The sequence below is a fragment of the Drosophila montana genome, unplaced genomic scaffold (assembly GCF_035044405.1).
Source record: "Drosophila montana isolate Dmon_TW-CO22-7 unplaced genomic scaffold, ASM3504440v1 contig_2496_1, whole genome shotgun sequence".
In the NCBI taxonomy this organism is placed as follows: domain Eukaryota; kingdom Metazoa; phylum Arthropoda; class Insecta; order Diptera; family Drosophilidae; genus Drosophila; species Drosophila montana.
The window spans coordinates 213790-230673 of NW_026997364.1; the positions used below are offsets into that span (position 1 = coordinate 213790).

At 46.1% G+C, this 16884-nt stretch overlaps 3 protein-coding genes across 5 annotated transcripts; 2 read left to right on the forward strand and 1 right to left on the reverse strand.

The window, feature by feature from the left end:
- Positions 1–147: 147 nt before the first annotated feature.
- On the reverse strand, positions 148–2819 carry LOC135428707 (probable ATP-dependent RNA helicase DDX10). Its single transcript, XM_064682796.1, has 2 exons — positions 2346–2819; positions 148–2291 (listed from the first exon to the last, which is right to left on the reverse strand). Exons 1-2 carry the CDS (start codon positions 2712–2714, stop codon positions 225–227), a joined length of 2436 nt encoding a protein of 811 aa, XP_064538866.1. The 5' UTR covers positions 2715–2819; the 3' UTR covers positions 148–224.
- Positions 2820–3328: 509 nt separating this feature from the next.
- sol (small optic lobes) lies at positions 3329–13563 on the forward strand. 3 transcript variants are annotated; one of them, XM_064682811.1, is made up of 9 exons: positions 3397–3419; positions 3620–4046; positions 4727–5520; positions 5579–6572; positions 7877–8118; positions 9351–11410; positions 11474–11740; positions 11822–11964; positions 12878–13563. In XM_064682811.1, exons 2-9 carry the CDS (start codon positions 3688–3690, stop codon positions 13053–13055), a joined length of 5037 nt encoding a protein of 1678 aa, XP_064538881.1. In that variant the 5' UTR covers positions 3397–3419; positions 3620–3687; the 3' UTR covers positions 13056–13563. The 3 variants fall into 3 exon arrangements, with proteins under 3 accessions (XP_064538879.1, XP_064538882.1, XP_064538881.1); XM_064682809.1 differs by having other exon boundaries at positions 3329–4046; XM_064682812.1 differs by lacking the exons at positions 4727–5520; positions 5579–6572 and having other exon boundaries at positions 3333–4046.
- A 379-nt stretch (positions 13564–13942) lies between these two features.
- Positions 13943–16454, forward strand: Sep1 (Septin 1). Its single transcript, XM_064682824.1, has 4 exons — positions 13943–14090; positions 15218–15410; positions 15468–15726; positions 15790–16454. The coding sequence occupies exons 1-4, from the start codon at positions 14028–14030 to the stop codon at positions 16412–16414; spliced, it is 1140 nt and encodes a 379-aa protein (XP_064538894.1). The 5' UTR covers positions 13943–14027; the 3' UTR covers positions 16415–16454.
- The last annotated feature ends 430 nt before the right edge of the window (positions 16455–16884 follow it).

Sequence of the window (16884 nt, forward strand, 5' to 3'; positions counted from 1 at the left end):
CTCTCTCGCTCTCTCTCTCTCTCTCTCTCTCAGGCATAGATGTATGTATATATATACATATATTTATTAATGTATATATATGCACATATATATGCAGCTATATGTCAGGCTATGGAGTGCAAAATAAATTTGTGGGCATTTTCCAAATATTTGTGAAGCATTTACATTTGTTGTTTTCATTTATTAAATAGATTTCTGTTAAGGATTTTCAACTATAATGATGCTTAGCTGGCCAGCAAATTGGCCGCTATGGCCTCGGTGTCCAGCAGCGTTAGCTTGTCTGTTATCCTGGACTTCTTAAAGGCTGGCTCATCATCGTCATCGTCATCGTCAGCGTCATCTTCATCCTCATCATCGTCATCCATCTGCTGCTCTTCGTCCTCGTCATCATTTCCTCTTTTTTTATACACCTTATCCGGATCTGGCAGCCAGGACAAATCCACAGACTGCTCGCTCTCGCTTTCCATTTCATCCTGTTGCTGCTGCTGCTGCTGGTCTTCATCATCTTCGTCCTCATCCTCCTCGTCGCTGTGCTGTCGCTCCGCCTTTTTGCGTAGCTTTTCGCGCTGCAGCTTGTGCCGCTTCTTGACCAGCTCACGGAAACGCTGCTTATCATATTGATCCTCCTCATTGAGCAGCGCCTTGGATAGCATTAGATTGATGCCGCCATCGTCGTCCTTTTGCTTCTGCTGGTGCTGCTTCTGCTCTCTGGCTGTCAGCGCCTTCATTTGATTGCGCTCGTCGGCCAGCGTTTGGCCATCCTCATCGAACTTGAGCTTGGAATTGACTTGTAGGTTCTTCTTGATTGCCTTCTTGGCCAGCGCTGCTTTGGTCACCAGCTTCTCGCGCTTGGGCACCACCAGCGGCTCCTCTGACTCCTGCTCCTCTGCCTTTGCGCCCGGTGGCTTCAGGTCGACAGCTGCACCCTCAACATCATGATCCCGTCGTTTGATCTTAATAAAATCGTCCGCTTCCTCTTCCTCCTCTTCATCGCCACCACCAAAGCTTGTTGATGGGGCCTTCAGCTCCGGCTCCGGCTGATCCGGCTGTGCCGCCTGTTGCTTCTGTCGCCACTTGAGTTTCTCAATGAAGGGCACACGGGGCGTGACCGCCAAGCCCAGCGACTGCGCATAGGCATCCAGATCGAGGCTGAGCACATTGAAGAGCCGCTTGTTGCGCATAAGGAACACAGATTTTAGATAGGCGAGAAAAGCGCGCTGTGCTGAGGCGCGCAACTCCGGAAATTGGGCTAGGAACGCCTCGATTTTGACGCGCGGCGAGAATAGCTTCTTGGGATCGATGTGCACACAGCGTATTTCCACATTCAGCTGTTCGCGCAACGTACCAATCATGTAGTCCTCCTCACTGGGCGTTAGCACCAGAAGGCATTCCCCGCGTGCCTTGTTGCGCGCCGAGCGACCCGCTCGATGGATGTACTGGGACACATCCTCGGGACAGTCGAGCTGCAGCACCCAGTTGACCGCCGGAAAGTCTAGGCCACGTGATGCCACATCTGTGGCAAACATGACCACATGGCTCTTGCGCAGAAAGTCCTCGTAAATGGCAATGCGTCGATCCTGATGCAGGGTGCCATAGAGCGCGAGGAGGCCAACGCCTGGACGCAATTTACAAAATATTTCGTACAGATATTTGGCTTGCTTGCAGCTGGACACAAACACAATAATCTTCTGCTTCAGATGATTCTTGATGAACGACCAGAGCATGGTTATTTTCTCCTCCAGCGGCAGCACCACATAGCTCTGCTGCAGCAGCTCGGGCAAGGCCAAAACCGCCGACGACGCGCCAGATTTTGTGTCACCAGCCGTGGGCTTAGCTGCTCCATAGCCAACATATACGGGATCCTTCAGATTGAGTCGCTCCAGATCCTCCAGCGTATTCGTTTGCGTTGCCGAGAACAACAATGTTTGACGATCGGGCGGAAAGTTCTCAATAATCGAGTTGAGTGTCTTCTGAAAGCCCATGTCCAGGCAGCGATCCGCCTCGTCCAGCACCAACACTTCCATGGTGGTCGTATTAAACAGCGGATTCTCGTCCATATGCTGCAGCAGACGACCCGGTGTACATATCAGTATATTGCACTGATCCATGCGCGTGCGCTCAAACTTTAGATTCTTGCCGCCAATAATGAGACCCGCTGAGAAGTCGTGATGCTTGCCGACCTTCTTCAGCGTCTCGAATATTTGGTAGGCCAGTTCGCGCGTTGGCGATATGATGATGGCGCCCACACCATCCGAGCGTGACCATTTGTTCATATACAGATGCTCCAGGACCTGTGCAAATGAGTTTAGAAGTTATCAAATTGGTTTAGGCCCGGCCGCACTTACGGGTATGAGAAAGGCCAACGTTTTGCCGCTGCCGGTTATGGCAGCACCAAGCACATCCTTGCCCTGCAGCGCATGTCCAATGCTCTGGCGCTGCACTTCTGTGGGCGTTGTGTACTTGAATTCGGCTAGTGCCTTTTGCGTTTTCTGCGACAGCGGGAATTGTGCAAATCTTTCGATGCTGTTTGCATCAATTTCATCGTACTTGGCACGCAGCTCCTGGATTTCCGTTTCGGTTGCGGCCAATTTGGAGCGTGACAGCTCCTTGGCCCGTTTCTGATTGTGCTGTTTGTTCGGCTTGTGGTTGGTGCCCTGCTTGGGCGGCGGCCGGGGTCCTGGTCTTCCAGGACCTTTGCCCTTTTGCTTTTGCATGGCGCAGTCTATTTTGAGTTGTTTGGAAGCAAAACACGTTGAGGCCACTCAATAACTGTTGCACGAGGGGTACGAATATCGTTAAAGTATCGATACTTGGTATTTAAAGATACCAGCGCTATCGATACTAATACACAATAGCACAAAAATCAGAAATATTTTGAGAATGTGACTTTTAAGAAAAACCCAAACTGGGCGCACTCTCAAATCATCAATTTAAGTAAGAGCTTTATTCATGGTTATGTTATTACTATAACATTTAATCGATACGATCAAATTTTGTCGCCTTATCAAATACGTTTCGCCAAATCAATGTGTCTTTGAGTAATTGTACTCGTTATCGACAAGTGCAAATTTTACATTCTACGGTCACACACTGCTATGCATAGAGATGGCAAATATTTTAACAGACAGCTGTGTCCGCACAATATACACATTTGCAGAAATCGCGCTATAATAATCGTTTTGCTCAGTTTGTCTTACGTTCTTAGATCATTTGTTTCTTATTTTTGGTTTTAGTTGACACATAAGGTAATAATGCCTATTAATCTTATCAATTTTATACGATATACGTTTGGCACGACTTACACGAGGACTCAATCCAACTGTCACTAAACTATCGCTCATCAGTAGGTTCGGTGGGCTGGCTGGTTGGTTGGCTGGCGCTAGCATTATTGTTGCTTAAGGATCTGTATCTACAACAAGGTTGGCCCACAATATATACTAAATATGTGTTGTGGTGCAACAGTTCAAAGTATTAAATCGGGCGCGCGGCGTGAGACTGTTAAATGCAATTAACAACGGCTTGCTGTTAATTTCAAAACTTCCTTCCACCAATCAGCATCTGGCCCCGGCCCCCCTCTCTCTCTCTCTCTGTCTATCTCTATCTCTCTCATCACATACAGCATTGTCGTGAATTGTGCGGATTTGTCGAATGTGAAATTTCAATTGTATTAATACAAGTGGCTGCAATATGGGCACAATATCATCGGTACTGCAATGGTCGTGCACCAAATGCAATACCATCAATCCGACCGAGTCATTAAAATGCTTCAACTGTGGCACCGTGCGCAAGGTATTCCCCAGTCCTACCGCAACATTGTATCAGCAAACGTCACAAACGCAATCCCAGCCGCCGCGACACCAAAGCACTTGGATACATCAACAGCAGCAACAGCAACAACAACAACCTCGGCAACAGCAACGACAGCACGAAAACCTGGTTGCAGGCTCTGCTGTGGCAGTGGCAGCGGCGGGGGCGACGGAGCTGGCCGCCGAGTGTGATGAGGAGGAGGTCGCGACAATTGTTGATAAGCACAAAGCTGTGACCAGGTAGGCATACATACATACATTTATATTGGCATATGCACACACTAGTATGTGTGTGTGTGTGTGTGTGTTTGGGTGCACACAAAAGCTCCAGTCAGAGTTTACCGTTACACCGAACAAAACCAAAATTGCATGTGTGCGTGTGCGTGCGTGTTTGTCCTTTTCTTGTTCACTCGCTCTTTCTCCCTCCCTCCCCCTCTCTCTCTCTCTCTCACTGTATAACTGCCTGTGTGTGCGTGTATGTTTGGGTATTGTACACAGAGTATACACAATAACAACAACAATTGAAGCAACTGCAGCAACAACAAAAAGCTGTCAAAAACAGAAGTTTTTTTTTTTTTGGTTTTTTGGGGAAAATCGATGCGAAACAAACGCAACTTTGTTTACAATTTTATTGATTCCGAATTTTGGCTGTTTCTTACTGCGCATCGCAAGTGAAAAAGCACAACAGAAAAATTAAAAATAAAAAAAAAATTTGCAAATTTGGAGTGAAAAAAAGCAACAACAAAAAAATTAAAAAAAACCACCCATTTGGGTGGTTTGGCCACATTGAAATAACCTTTACAGTTTCAGTTTGAGTTCCAGTTCCAGTCCGAGTAGCAACTATTACAGTTAACTGTCCGTTAACCGTTAACTGTTCCCATTGCCCATGCATACGTTTTCCGTTTCCATTCTGTTTCCAGAACTGAGCACAACAACCAAAAACAGCAGCCAGGACACGTTTACAAGTCGCTGCTGCGCGGCTGCTTGAAGCGTCCGCAGCGCAATAGCCAAAATCTGCCAGCCAATTGCATTGACTGCGAGGAGACGCGCAAATATATAAAAAATTCGATAGAGCTATATCGTCATTTTTCGAATCCGGCCCTGAATCGCCGCTGGATTTGTCGCGCCTGCGATACGGATAACAATTCGGTGACATGGCACTGTGTCATCTGCGATACAGTTAGCTATTTGGCGCCCATCTACAAGGAGACGCTATGCACGCGACGTCATGAGGCGGCGACAGCCACAGCTGGCACGCTTGCAGCGAAGCTGGAGCTAAACAACAGTTGCAGCATCAGCAGCAGCGTCGCTGGCGGCGGCGTCAACAACAGCAGCAGCAGCAGCGGCGTTGAGCCACAGCCGCCGGAGGAGCCACTATTACTACATCATTCGCAGCTGGAACAGCCGGAGGAGCAACATTCCAATCGGCGTCATTTAAAATCGCGCCGTTTCGCCTACTTTAGACGCACGCAAAGTCTGAGCAATTCCATAGATAAGAGCACGGTGCTTACCCAAGCGGCCGTCGCCTCATCCTCCTCCTCCTCCGCCTCCGCCTCCGCTTCGGCACGCAGCTGTCACATTTGCTATGTAAACAATCTAGGCAAGGACATATTCAATTTGCCCTACGAAGCCTCGCTCGGCTACCAGCAACAACAGCAGCAACAACAGCAGCACCAACAGCAGCAACAGCAACATTTGTTGCCACACAAGAGCAGTAAGTCATGATTAGAATCCAAGCTAGTATTATGCCTCATCTGTGTCCACTTTTTCAGTTGCAGCCGCTGCAGCGCCAATTGCCTGCAGCAATTCACGCTTTGCCATTGCCAATGATACCTTCTGTCGCCGCAAGCAGAACAACAACAACAAGAATCTAAATAATAAAGTGCGCGACGGTTGTGCCAAGAAGAAATATAACTTTACCATAACCACGCTATCAAGATCAGCCAAAGCAACAGCGCCAACAGCTGTTGCCAAGCCCATGCGCCAACCGCAGCCCACGAAGCAGCGGGAGCCCAACAACGCCCAACACATGAGCAACACCAGGGGATGCGCCGCCAGCAGCGGCGGCGGCGGCGGCAGCTCCTCACAGTTTACTATACCGCGCAACGGCGTTTTCATAGCTGTCAATGATTGGTCGGAGCCAGCGACACGCGTCATCAGCAGCAGCAGCAATCGTCATACCAATATGCAGCACTGTGATACAACGAGCAACAATAATAATGCCAACAGCAGCAGCAACAACAGCAGCAACAGCAGCAGCAGCAACAACAATTGCAGCAACAAGCTAAATCAGCAGCTCTATGAAAACGAATGTGTGGCCATTGCACAGCAGCAACAACAGCAGCAGCAACAGCTTAGGGCGGAGCCCATGGCACCCATTTATGCGCAGGTTAATAAACAGCACAAGCTGCACAAAAAGAGGCTCACCAACGAGACTTCATCATCCACAACAACATCAACAACAGCAGCAGCAGCATTGCTGCTAGGCAACAACAACAGCAGTAGCCATAGCAACAACAGCAGCTTTGATATATTTGAAAATAGCAGCGAGGCAGCAGCAGCAGCAGCGGCAACAGCAGGAGCAGCAGCAACAGCAGCTACCGAGAACAGCGGCAATGAAGCTAGCAGTATGGAAGCGGACGTCAGCACAGCAGCTGCAGCAGCGGCAGCAACTGTTGCAACAGCAACTGATTTTTATCACGCATCCGAGCATTCAATCTACGCGAAGGTGTGGAAGGGACCCCGCAAAACAACTGAATCGAAAATGTACGCAATAATAACAACAGCAACTATTGTCGGTTGTTGCTGTCAAGCAACAGCTAACGACATTTGACACCTCTTGACAACAACAACAGCAACACCAACAACAACAGCAACAACAACAACAACTTATCAATTCGCTTTTGTTTTAATATTTCTAATTTTCTGCTGTTTGTTAATTACTGCGCAGAGCTTACTCATACGCAATTGTGCATATACATCGAACGCGTATACATTTATACATTTATATATATATATATACATATATATATATATCTTGATCTGTGTGTATGTGCGTTAACTTGATTTCGTTTATTGTTTGCGCCACGCTTGACTGTTTCGTATACCCTAACCGCAGGCTGCGAAGGCTGAGCCCTCTAATTACTTTTAAATCATTTAATTTAAACATTGCAATTACTTGTTCTGGTGCAATTTTATTATTTGTAATTGTAGTTTCTCACTCACCCGGCTAACTGTTTTTAAGTAATTACTTTAGTGCTCGTTTAATTACTCAAGTAATTATAAATAATAGAAATTAACGCAGGTTAATTACGATAACTGTGCAACTAGTTAATTGCCAGGGCTAAGCATCATATTTATACTAATTATTAAGGCTAATTACTTTACTACGAGAACTACTTGAGCAAAGTAATTTAAAGTAATTAATGTCTTGTAACTCATGTTTATTATTTGAAAAATTAATCAATTAATTTACTTGCAAGCCACTTAGTAGTTCATATTAACTAATAGCTAATTACTAAAGAAGACTTTTTCGCCCAGCTTATTAGGTGCATTTTATTTAATTAAAAGCTTGTTATTTAGGCTAATCGAACAGACTAATTAGTAGAGTTAATTTTAGGCTTTGTCATGTTTAATTAATAGCAATTAATATGACGATAGTTGAGGCTGGCATGCCCCTTGATAGACCTGTGCACAGGGTATCTAGATTCTCAGCTGTTATCAGCTTCGCATTTTCTAATTGCGACTGACTCACAATTTAGAGAGCAAGCGTATCCGTGACTTCGGTGTGCCGAAGATAACAAATTTGTTGTGTATTGTTTGTCGAGGCTTTGTTTCTGTTTTTCATTTTTGCAAATTAAAAGGCAATTAACAGCAGCGGCAGCAGCAGCGGCAACAGCGGCAGTCGCTTCTTTTGCTTTACTCATTGTTAAATGTAATTTTTGTAATTTTATTTGGTTTTTAATTTAATTGCCTGGCACTTAATTGTGCGTGTGCTCTGCTTCCCTCTCGCTCTAATACACTGTGTCCTTCTCTCTCTCTCTCTCTCTTTCTCTCTCGCTTGCGAACAGCTCGCATGAGGCAGCAGCTGTTTTGGCACCGATCCCGGCCAGCAATCGACTCATTCCTCAAGCGGCGCGCAACGATAATAAACCGCAATCGATGTTGCTGCACGGCAGCCGCAAGATGTGGACATGCGGCAAATGTTCCTATGCCTACAATCGTCTCTGGTCCGAGTCCTGTGAGATGTGCGAGACACTAACCAAGCAAACAGCTGAGTCCCCAGCACCAGCAGCCGCAGCAGCAGCAGCCAGTAAGTCCCTAAGCTGTATATATAACTGAATGAATGACTGATTGATTGATTGACTGACTGACTGACTGACTATCTAATCAACTGACTGAATGAAAGCCTGTTTAACTATCTGATTGACTGTTCAACTGATTAACTAGCTGACTCTTAGCCTGACTTATCGGCGAATTGTCTGATTGATTGAAAGACTAACTGACTGATTAACTATCTGGCTCACTGACTAATGACCTGACTGCATGCCTGGCTGACTGACTAATTGTCTGATTGATTGACTGATGAACTGGCTGATTGAGAATGACTGACTAATTAACCAACTGTCAGGCTGGTCTGTCTGATTGACTGACTGACTAACTGACTAGCTGGTTGATTGAATGACTACGAGAATGACTAACTAACAAACTGACTGGCTGATTGACAGACCAATAGATTGACTGACTGACTGATTGCTTGGTGAACTTTCTGACTGATTGTCTAACTGGGTGACTAACTGAGAATGTCTGACCACAAACTGACTGAAAGAATAACGAACAGAATGATGGACTGGCTAACTGATTGACTGACTGACTGCTTAACTAATAGACGAAATGTCTGATTGATTGACAGACGAACTGAATTAATTGCTAACTGACTAAATGGCTGGCTGACCGACTAACTGACTAATTGGCTGACTGACTATAAACGCACTGACTGATTAACCAACTGCCTGGCTGATTGACATACTAACTAAATAATTGATTGACTAATTGACAGTGATTGATTGCCCGACTAAGTGACTAACTGTCTGCCGGATTGACTGTCTTACTAACTGAATGATTGACTAACTGATTTACTGACTGACTAACTGTCTGACTAACTGTCTAATTGACTGACTATGAGAATGATTGACTATAAACGCACTGACTGATTGACCAACTGCCTCGCTGATTGACATACTAATTAAATAATTGACTGACTAACTTGATTGTGCGACTAAGTGACTAAAGGTTTTCCTGATTGACTGTCTGTCTAACTGGATGATTGACTGAATGATTTACTGGCTATGAGAATGACTGAAGACCATCAACTGACTGATTGATAGATTGATGGTCAACGCTCAGCCCAAAACCACAAAAGCTTTCATCTGCATTTTTTTTACAATTAGTCATCTTTTGTCATAATTTGTTCCGGGAAAATCCATTTAATATATTTAGCTATAAAAACCCACAATTTATATAACCTTTTTTTTCCACTTGTAGCTGCAGCTGCTGCGGAGCCGCGCAGCGATGAGCCCTGGACATGCAAGAAGTGCACCCTGGTCAACTATTCGACGGCGATGGCGTGCATTGTGTGCGGCGGTTCCAAGCTGAAGAGCATCTCCTCCATTGAGGACATGACGTTGCGCAAGGGCGAGTTCTGGACCTGCAGCCATTGCACGCTCAAGAATTCGCTGTCGGTTGGCTTGTGCAGTGCCTGCAAATCGATGCGTCTGCTGCCGGTGGACTCGGTGCGCGAGCGACCCGATGGCCAGTCCTACGAGGAGCAGGACACAGCGACGACGGTCAGCAGTCAAACGGTTGGTGAACTCACAACGCCAACGCCGACGCCAACGGCCCAGCTGCAGCTGCCGCCGGTGGCGCATCGCAATTCGCGCAGTCCCTCGCCCAGATCGGCGGCTGTGGGCGTGCCGGCGGCGGTGGCCCCAGTCTTGACAGCTATCCAACAGCTGCAGCTCCAGCAGCAGCGCAGCTCCTCGGGTGCGATACCCAAGCGTCATAGCACCGGCGGCTCCATAGTGCCGCGCAATATATCAATGGCCATGCCCTCCTCGGCGGCCAGTTCCTCCTATAATCTGCAACAGCAGCAGCAGCAGCAGCAGCAGCTGATCCTGCCCAGCGGGTCGGTTAAGAAATGGCAGTGCCCGGCCTGCACCTATGAGAACTGTGCCGCTTCCGTTGTCTGCGACATCTGTTCCAGTCCGCGCGGCCTGGTCCATGCGGTGCTCACGGATGCTCTGGCCCGCAAATCGATGCGTGCCGCTGCGCTCACCGAAATCCGGCAGGAGAGTAAACTAATGGAGAATCTGCGTCAGCTGGAGGAGACGGAGGCGTTGACCAAATGGCAGAATATCATACAATATTGCCGCGATAATAACGAGCTGTTCGTGGATGATTCATTTCCGCCGGCGCCCAAGAGCTTGTACTATAATCCCGCCAGCAGTGTGGCCGATGGCGGCAATCCGGTGGTGCAGTGGCGCCGACCGCACGACATCAACTGCGATGGCGGCGCCTATCCGCCATGGGCGGTCTTCCGCACACCGCTGCCCTCGGACATATGCCAGGGTGTGCTTGGCAACTGTTGGCTGCTCAGCGCTCTGGCCGTGCTGGCCGAGCGGGAGGATTTGGTCAAGGAGGTGCTGGTCACCAAGGAGATATGCGCCCAGGGCGCCTACCAGGTGCGTCTCTGCAAGGATGGCAAATGGACGACCGTCCTGGTCGATGATCTGTTGCCGTGCGACAAGCGCGGACATTTGGTCTACTCGCAGGCCAAGCGCAAACAGCTCTGGGTGCCGCTCATCGAGAAGGCGGTGGCCAAAATACATGGCTGCTATGAGGCTCTCGTCTCGGGCCGTGCCATTGAGGGTCTGGCCACGCTAACCGGTGCGCCCTGCGAGAGCATACCGTTGCAGGCCAGCTCGTTGCCCATGCCCAGCGAGGATGAGCTGGACAAGGATCTGATTTGGGCGCAGCTGCTAAGTTCGCGCTGTGTACGCTTCCTAATGGGCGCCAGCTGTGGCGGCGGCAACATGAAGGTCGACGAGGAGGAGTACCAGCACAAGGGTCTCCGGCCGCGGCACGCCTATTCGGTGCTCGATGTTAAGGATATACAGGGACATCGTTTGCTAAAGCTGCGCAATCCGTGGGGTCATTATTCGTGGCGCGGCGACTGGTCGGATGATTCGGCCTTATGGACAGATGATTTGCGTGATGCTCTAATGCCGCACGGCGCCTCCGAGGGCGTCTTTTGGATCTCGTTTGAGGATGTGCTCAACTATTTTGATTGCATTGACATTTGCAAGGTGCGCTCCGGCTGGAATGAGGTGCGTCTCCAGGGCACACTCCAGCCGCTATGCTCCATCTCGTGCGTGCTGCTCACCGTACTGGAGCCCACCGAGGCCGAATTTACGCTCTTTCAGGAGGGCCAACGCAACTCGGAGAAGTCGCAACGCTCTCAGCTCGATCTCTGCGTTGTCATATTTCGCACACGTTCGCCGGCGGCGCCAGAGATCGGACGCCTGGTCGAGCATAGCAAGCGTCAGGTAGCGTCTGCTCCAAGCCCAATTCATGCTATTTTTTTGTATTTACTTTTGCTTGTTTTGCAGGTGCGCGGCTTTGTTGGCTGTCACAAGATGCTCGAACGGGACATCTATTTGCTCGTCTGTTTGGCATTCAATCATTGGCACACGGGCATCGAGGATCCGCATCAATATCCGCAGTGCATACTGGCCATACACAGCTCCAAGCGGCTGCTGGTCGAGCAAATAACACCCTCGCCCCATCTGCTCGCCGATGCCATCATCAGTTTAACCCTCACCAAGGGCCAGCGGCACGAGGGACGCGAGGGCATGACCGCCTACTATTTGACCAAGGTGGATGTCATCTAGCCATTCGCTAGCCATGTTCTAACTTTAATCCCCTCTCTCTCGCTCTCTCTCGCTCTCTGTCCGTAGGGCTGGGCTGGACTGGTGGTTATGGTGGAGAATCGCCATGAAAATAAGTGGATACATGTGAAATGCGATTGCCAGGAGAGCTACAATGTGGTATCGACGCGCGGCGAGCTCAAAACAGTTGATTCCGTGCCGCCGCTGCAAAGGTGCGTAGGTGCAAAACCGACTCCCAATCATATACCCTGTAACCAGTGCGAATGTGTGAAAACCGAACGGATTAGATAGCTTAGCTAAGCCGACGTTTAAATACCCTGTCTACAGACCTAGCACATATGCGTTAGAGCTTTCAATACTAAACTATTTCCGACCCATTGTTCCTATAGCAGCAATATATCATACTAATCCGATTAGATCTTTGCTCCTCTGTAGGATAACCTCGTGAAAAACGAAAAAGATTTTAAGACAAACCCTAATTTTATGAAATTTCTCGCCCAACTTCGAATAATATTAAATATATAATATATAAAGACCCCATCAAAAGATTTCCTAGATCATATCTTTGAAATTATAAGAGCTAAATCTGCTATATTTGGTACGCCAATCAAATCCTGCGATCATAATTGAAGCACATTCTCTTGATGTTTGGTATATAGACGCGTTTGATCAACATATTTTATTACTGATATCATTTGGATTAGCCCCAAGACATAGAAGTTTCTCAACATTTGTATGAAGAATTCAACTCGGTTTTAACCTAGAATCCCAAGTTCTTTCACTTTCTGGATTTGAAGCCGAATCAGTAGCCCAAAGAAAAACTGAACTTGAACCAAAGAGGAACCATATTTACTATAAAACTTGACTGATAGGATATATATTAAAAAATTTATATATAAACATATACATATATTAAAAAACACGGTTCGAATCAGAACCTGTGTTCATGACAGCAGAAAACTCTAGTTCATCGAACCTTCAGGCACTAGTTCCGGAGCCGGAACCGAACCACTGCCATGAATGTTTCTTGCGCCGCGTCACAGCTGATTACAGGGTATCTTTCACGCGTGCCACCTCGACTAGAGCACTAGTTTATCGTATATTAATTATCGTAACCCATTGCAGGCAGGTGATCATTGTGCTCACCCAGCTGGAGGGCAGCGGCGGCTTCAGCATCGCCCATCGGCTGACGCATCGTTTGGCCAATTCGCGCGGCCTGCACGATTGGGGGCCGCCGGGCGCCACCCACTGTCCGCCCATCGAGAATGTGCACGGGCTGCATGCGCCGCGCTTGATAACATAATTGATCAAACCTAGTGGAAGGGGCTGCAGCGGCAGTCTGAGGCGGGGGCATTAGTTCAAAACAAAATATATATGTATCTATGTGTATTCCTTTACGCCATAATATTTTCGATTTATGATTTTCGATTTTGGTTATATTTTCGTTTATTTTCTTTTTGTTTTTATATTTTCTATTTTATATTTTTTGAGATTTTTGCATATTCTAGTCGATGTTTTGTCAACGTCATACGTACACACATATAGATATACATAAATATATGTATGTATATGTATACTATGAAATAGTTAACGATGCAGTTGCAGGCGCATAAATAAATATATTGAGAAAAGAAATGAAATATATGTGAATTATATAGTTAAACAACGGCCTGATACCCGAACCCTATCAAAACTTTGAATTTCATCGATGTATGTATTGTATTGTATTGAATTTAAGTGCATGTGCGTCATGATCTAGCATACATAAATATGTCTATTGTTTTAAAAATAAAATACTACCAGTTATAAAGGCCATACAACTTTTATTTATCCCAAATTTCAACTAACGGTCGCTGTATTTCATATACATGTGCATAACATGTCAATTGGCATATTTTAGTTAAAACATAAATTTTGAATTTCAATTTGAACTATTAACGGGTTATATTCCGTTCATTTTCACTGCCCAAGGTTGCCACTGCGTTCAACTTTAAAATGGGAATCTGTTAATTCGCATTAACGGTCACAAGCTGCAAAGTAATTATGTCGTCGCCAATAATTTTTTTTTTTTACTTTTTTTAACTTAATATGATCTTATTAATCTCAATCCAACAGCTAAATCTCTAAATGTTGTTTTTAATCAATTGTGCAATTGTTTCTTCGCTCTAGGTATTTTCGGTTGCTTTTCGATACATTTTTGGCAAATTCAAGAAATGTACATGCTGGTCACACTGCTTGCTATTTAGTGTGTGTTGGTTCTAGTTCATTTCAGTTCATGAGCAACATATTTTGTTCGTCATTTAATTTTTGTTTTTTTAATATGGCTGATACAAAGGGCGTAAGTAATGTATATTTATTTAATAAATTCAATACATATAATTGAGTGTACTTGTGTGTGTGTCGTATCGTTATTCGCGTTAGCTCAGTTTTGACATACAGGGCGCGGTTTTATCAAGCGTATCAATCCCCGCTCGCGACGACGATGGCGTTCTTGTTTTGTATATGTGTTTGCGGCTTATCATGCAAATTCCTCATGTGTGCAGCTTGCAATGCGCTACTGCTGCACATGCACACCACCACAGACAAGCACAAATATGCACCTACATATTTGTGTGCGTGCAAGTTAATTAATCGTCGCTTGATATTCAAAATTAGTTCAGCCAAAAGTGCATGAATCACTAAAGCCGGCAAATAAAAAAGGCGTCGGCGTCATATTTAGTATATCTTCCTTTGTTGCGGCCTGTGACCTACATACTATGTGCATGCATATGTACACACTGTTGGGAATGTCAATGGCTTTAAGTGCTGTATGTGTGTACTTATAGAGATACATGATATATGAAAATAATAAATGTGTGCATGTACTTATCCGCACATGTTTGTTTGTGTTTGTGTGTGTGTGTGTGTGTGCACGGCTTAGATATGCAAGAGAAACTCGCGCGTGTCTGGCATTCCAAAATAACGCCGCTACTTTCTTTGAGCCAGGCTTCGATGTCGGCCACCCCCCGCAGACACGAGCTGTACTCATGCATAGAGATGGGCGCGTGTCGAATTTTTCTAGCAAGACACGAGCACGAACAACACTTGCGCAGAATGCACGCGGCTTTTTTATGCCCGTGGCGTCCTTATTTTCACTTAAAATCTTTTTAATTTGAATATGGCATGGATTCTGGATTCTTATATTTAAAATGTATATTTTTATATGTTAATTACTTAATGTTTAATTTCAATATCAAAATTCTCATGAGCGAACTCGTCGTGTCACGACACGCGCTCAGCTCTAGTCATGCCTGGCTTGAGAATGCAAGGGAGAAAAAATGCAGCAATAGATAAGCCGCTGATGACTCAACCAGATTGGTTTCTGTTTTGCACCCTCCACCCCCCCCCCCCTGTCTCCCCCTCGATCATGCAACACACTTTAATAAATATTTAAATTGATATTAATCAATTGTGTCTGCGGTGCAGTTTTCCAGCATTGAGACACCCGGCTATGTGGGCTTTGCCAATCTGCCCAATCAAGTGCATCGCAAGTCCGTAAAGAAGGGCTTTGAGTTCACGCTGATGGTTGTGGGCGAATCGGGACTGGGCAAATCGACGCTGGTGAACAGTTTATTCTTGACCGATTTGTATCCGGAACGCATTATACCCGATGCCATAGGTGAGCGCATAATTAGCTCGATATCAAACTTCGACTAATTTAAATACTTTCGCGCAGAGAAACAAAAGCAAACGGTCAAACTGGAGGCATCCACCGTGGAGATTGAGGAGCGTGGCGTTAAGCTGCGCCTAACTGTTGTGGATACGCCCGGTTTCGGTGATGCCATCGATAATTCAAATAGCTTTAGCGCCATACTGGAGTACATTGATGAGCAATACGAGCGCTTTCTCCAGGACGAGAGCGGACTGAATCGTCGCAATATTGTGGACAATCGCATACATTGCTGCTTCTACTTTATATCGCCATTCGGACATGGGTAAATCAAGCAGCTAATCAAGCAATATGGCCAATATTAAATATGTATATTCAAAATTTGCAGACTTAAACCCTTGGACGTGGAGTTCATGAAGAAGCTGCACTCGAAGGTGAACATTGTGCCTGTTATAGCCAAGGCGGATTGTCTAACGAAAAAGGAGATATTGCGATTGAAATGCCGCATTATGCAGGAGATTGAGAGCCATGGCATTAAAATCTATCCACTGCCCGACTGTGATTCAGATGAGGACGAAGACTACAAGGAGCAAGTGAAGCAACTGAAGGAAGCTGTGCCTTTTGCCGTCTGCGGCGCCAATACACTGCTCGAGGTTAAGGGCAAGAAGGTGCGCGGCCGCCTCTATCCCTGGGGCGTTGTCGAGGTCGAAAATCCCGATCATTGTGATTTTATCAAGCTGCGGACCATGCTGATCACACACATGCAGGATCTACAGGAGGTAACACAGGAGGTGCACTACGAGAACTACCGTTCCGATCGCCTGGCCAAGGGCATTAAGGGCAAGGAGAATGGCATCAAGTCGGATCGTGGTGACAATAATGGAACCTCACAGGCGGGCGTCAATAGTGTGCTCACCGAAAAGGATCGCATACTGCAGGAGAAGGAGGCGGAGCTGCGACGCATGCAGGAGATGCTCGCCCAGATGCAGGCGCGCATGCAGGCACAAAAGTGAACAAATCTACGGGAATGGGTGGGAGTTTGGCGGGAGTTAGCGCACGTTTGTGCAATTTACATATATATATATATAGATATATACATACATATTTATATATAGACATATATATATATATATATATATTTTGTACACAGTTTTTAAGTTGCCTGGCGCTTCGATTATCCACGATGGGCGCTAAATTATCTGTTTATTTTTGCATTCTAAACACAAACACACACTCGTATATATATACATATATGTACATGTGTGTAACTATATATGTGTGCATATATATTTAGCTAGTGATTTTTATACTATACCTATAATTGCAAGTCAAAGATCGAAAATCAAATCTCAACACACACATACAAACACACACACTCACACACACACACACTAACTTCATATCACTCCTAAGAAAGAAATGAACATGAATAACGAACTGTATTCCTATTATGTATTTAGACATGACGTCTTCGATATTAACA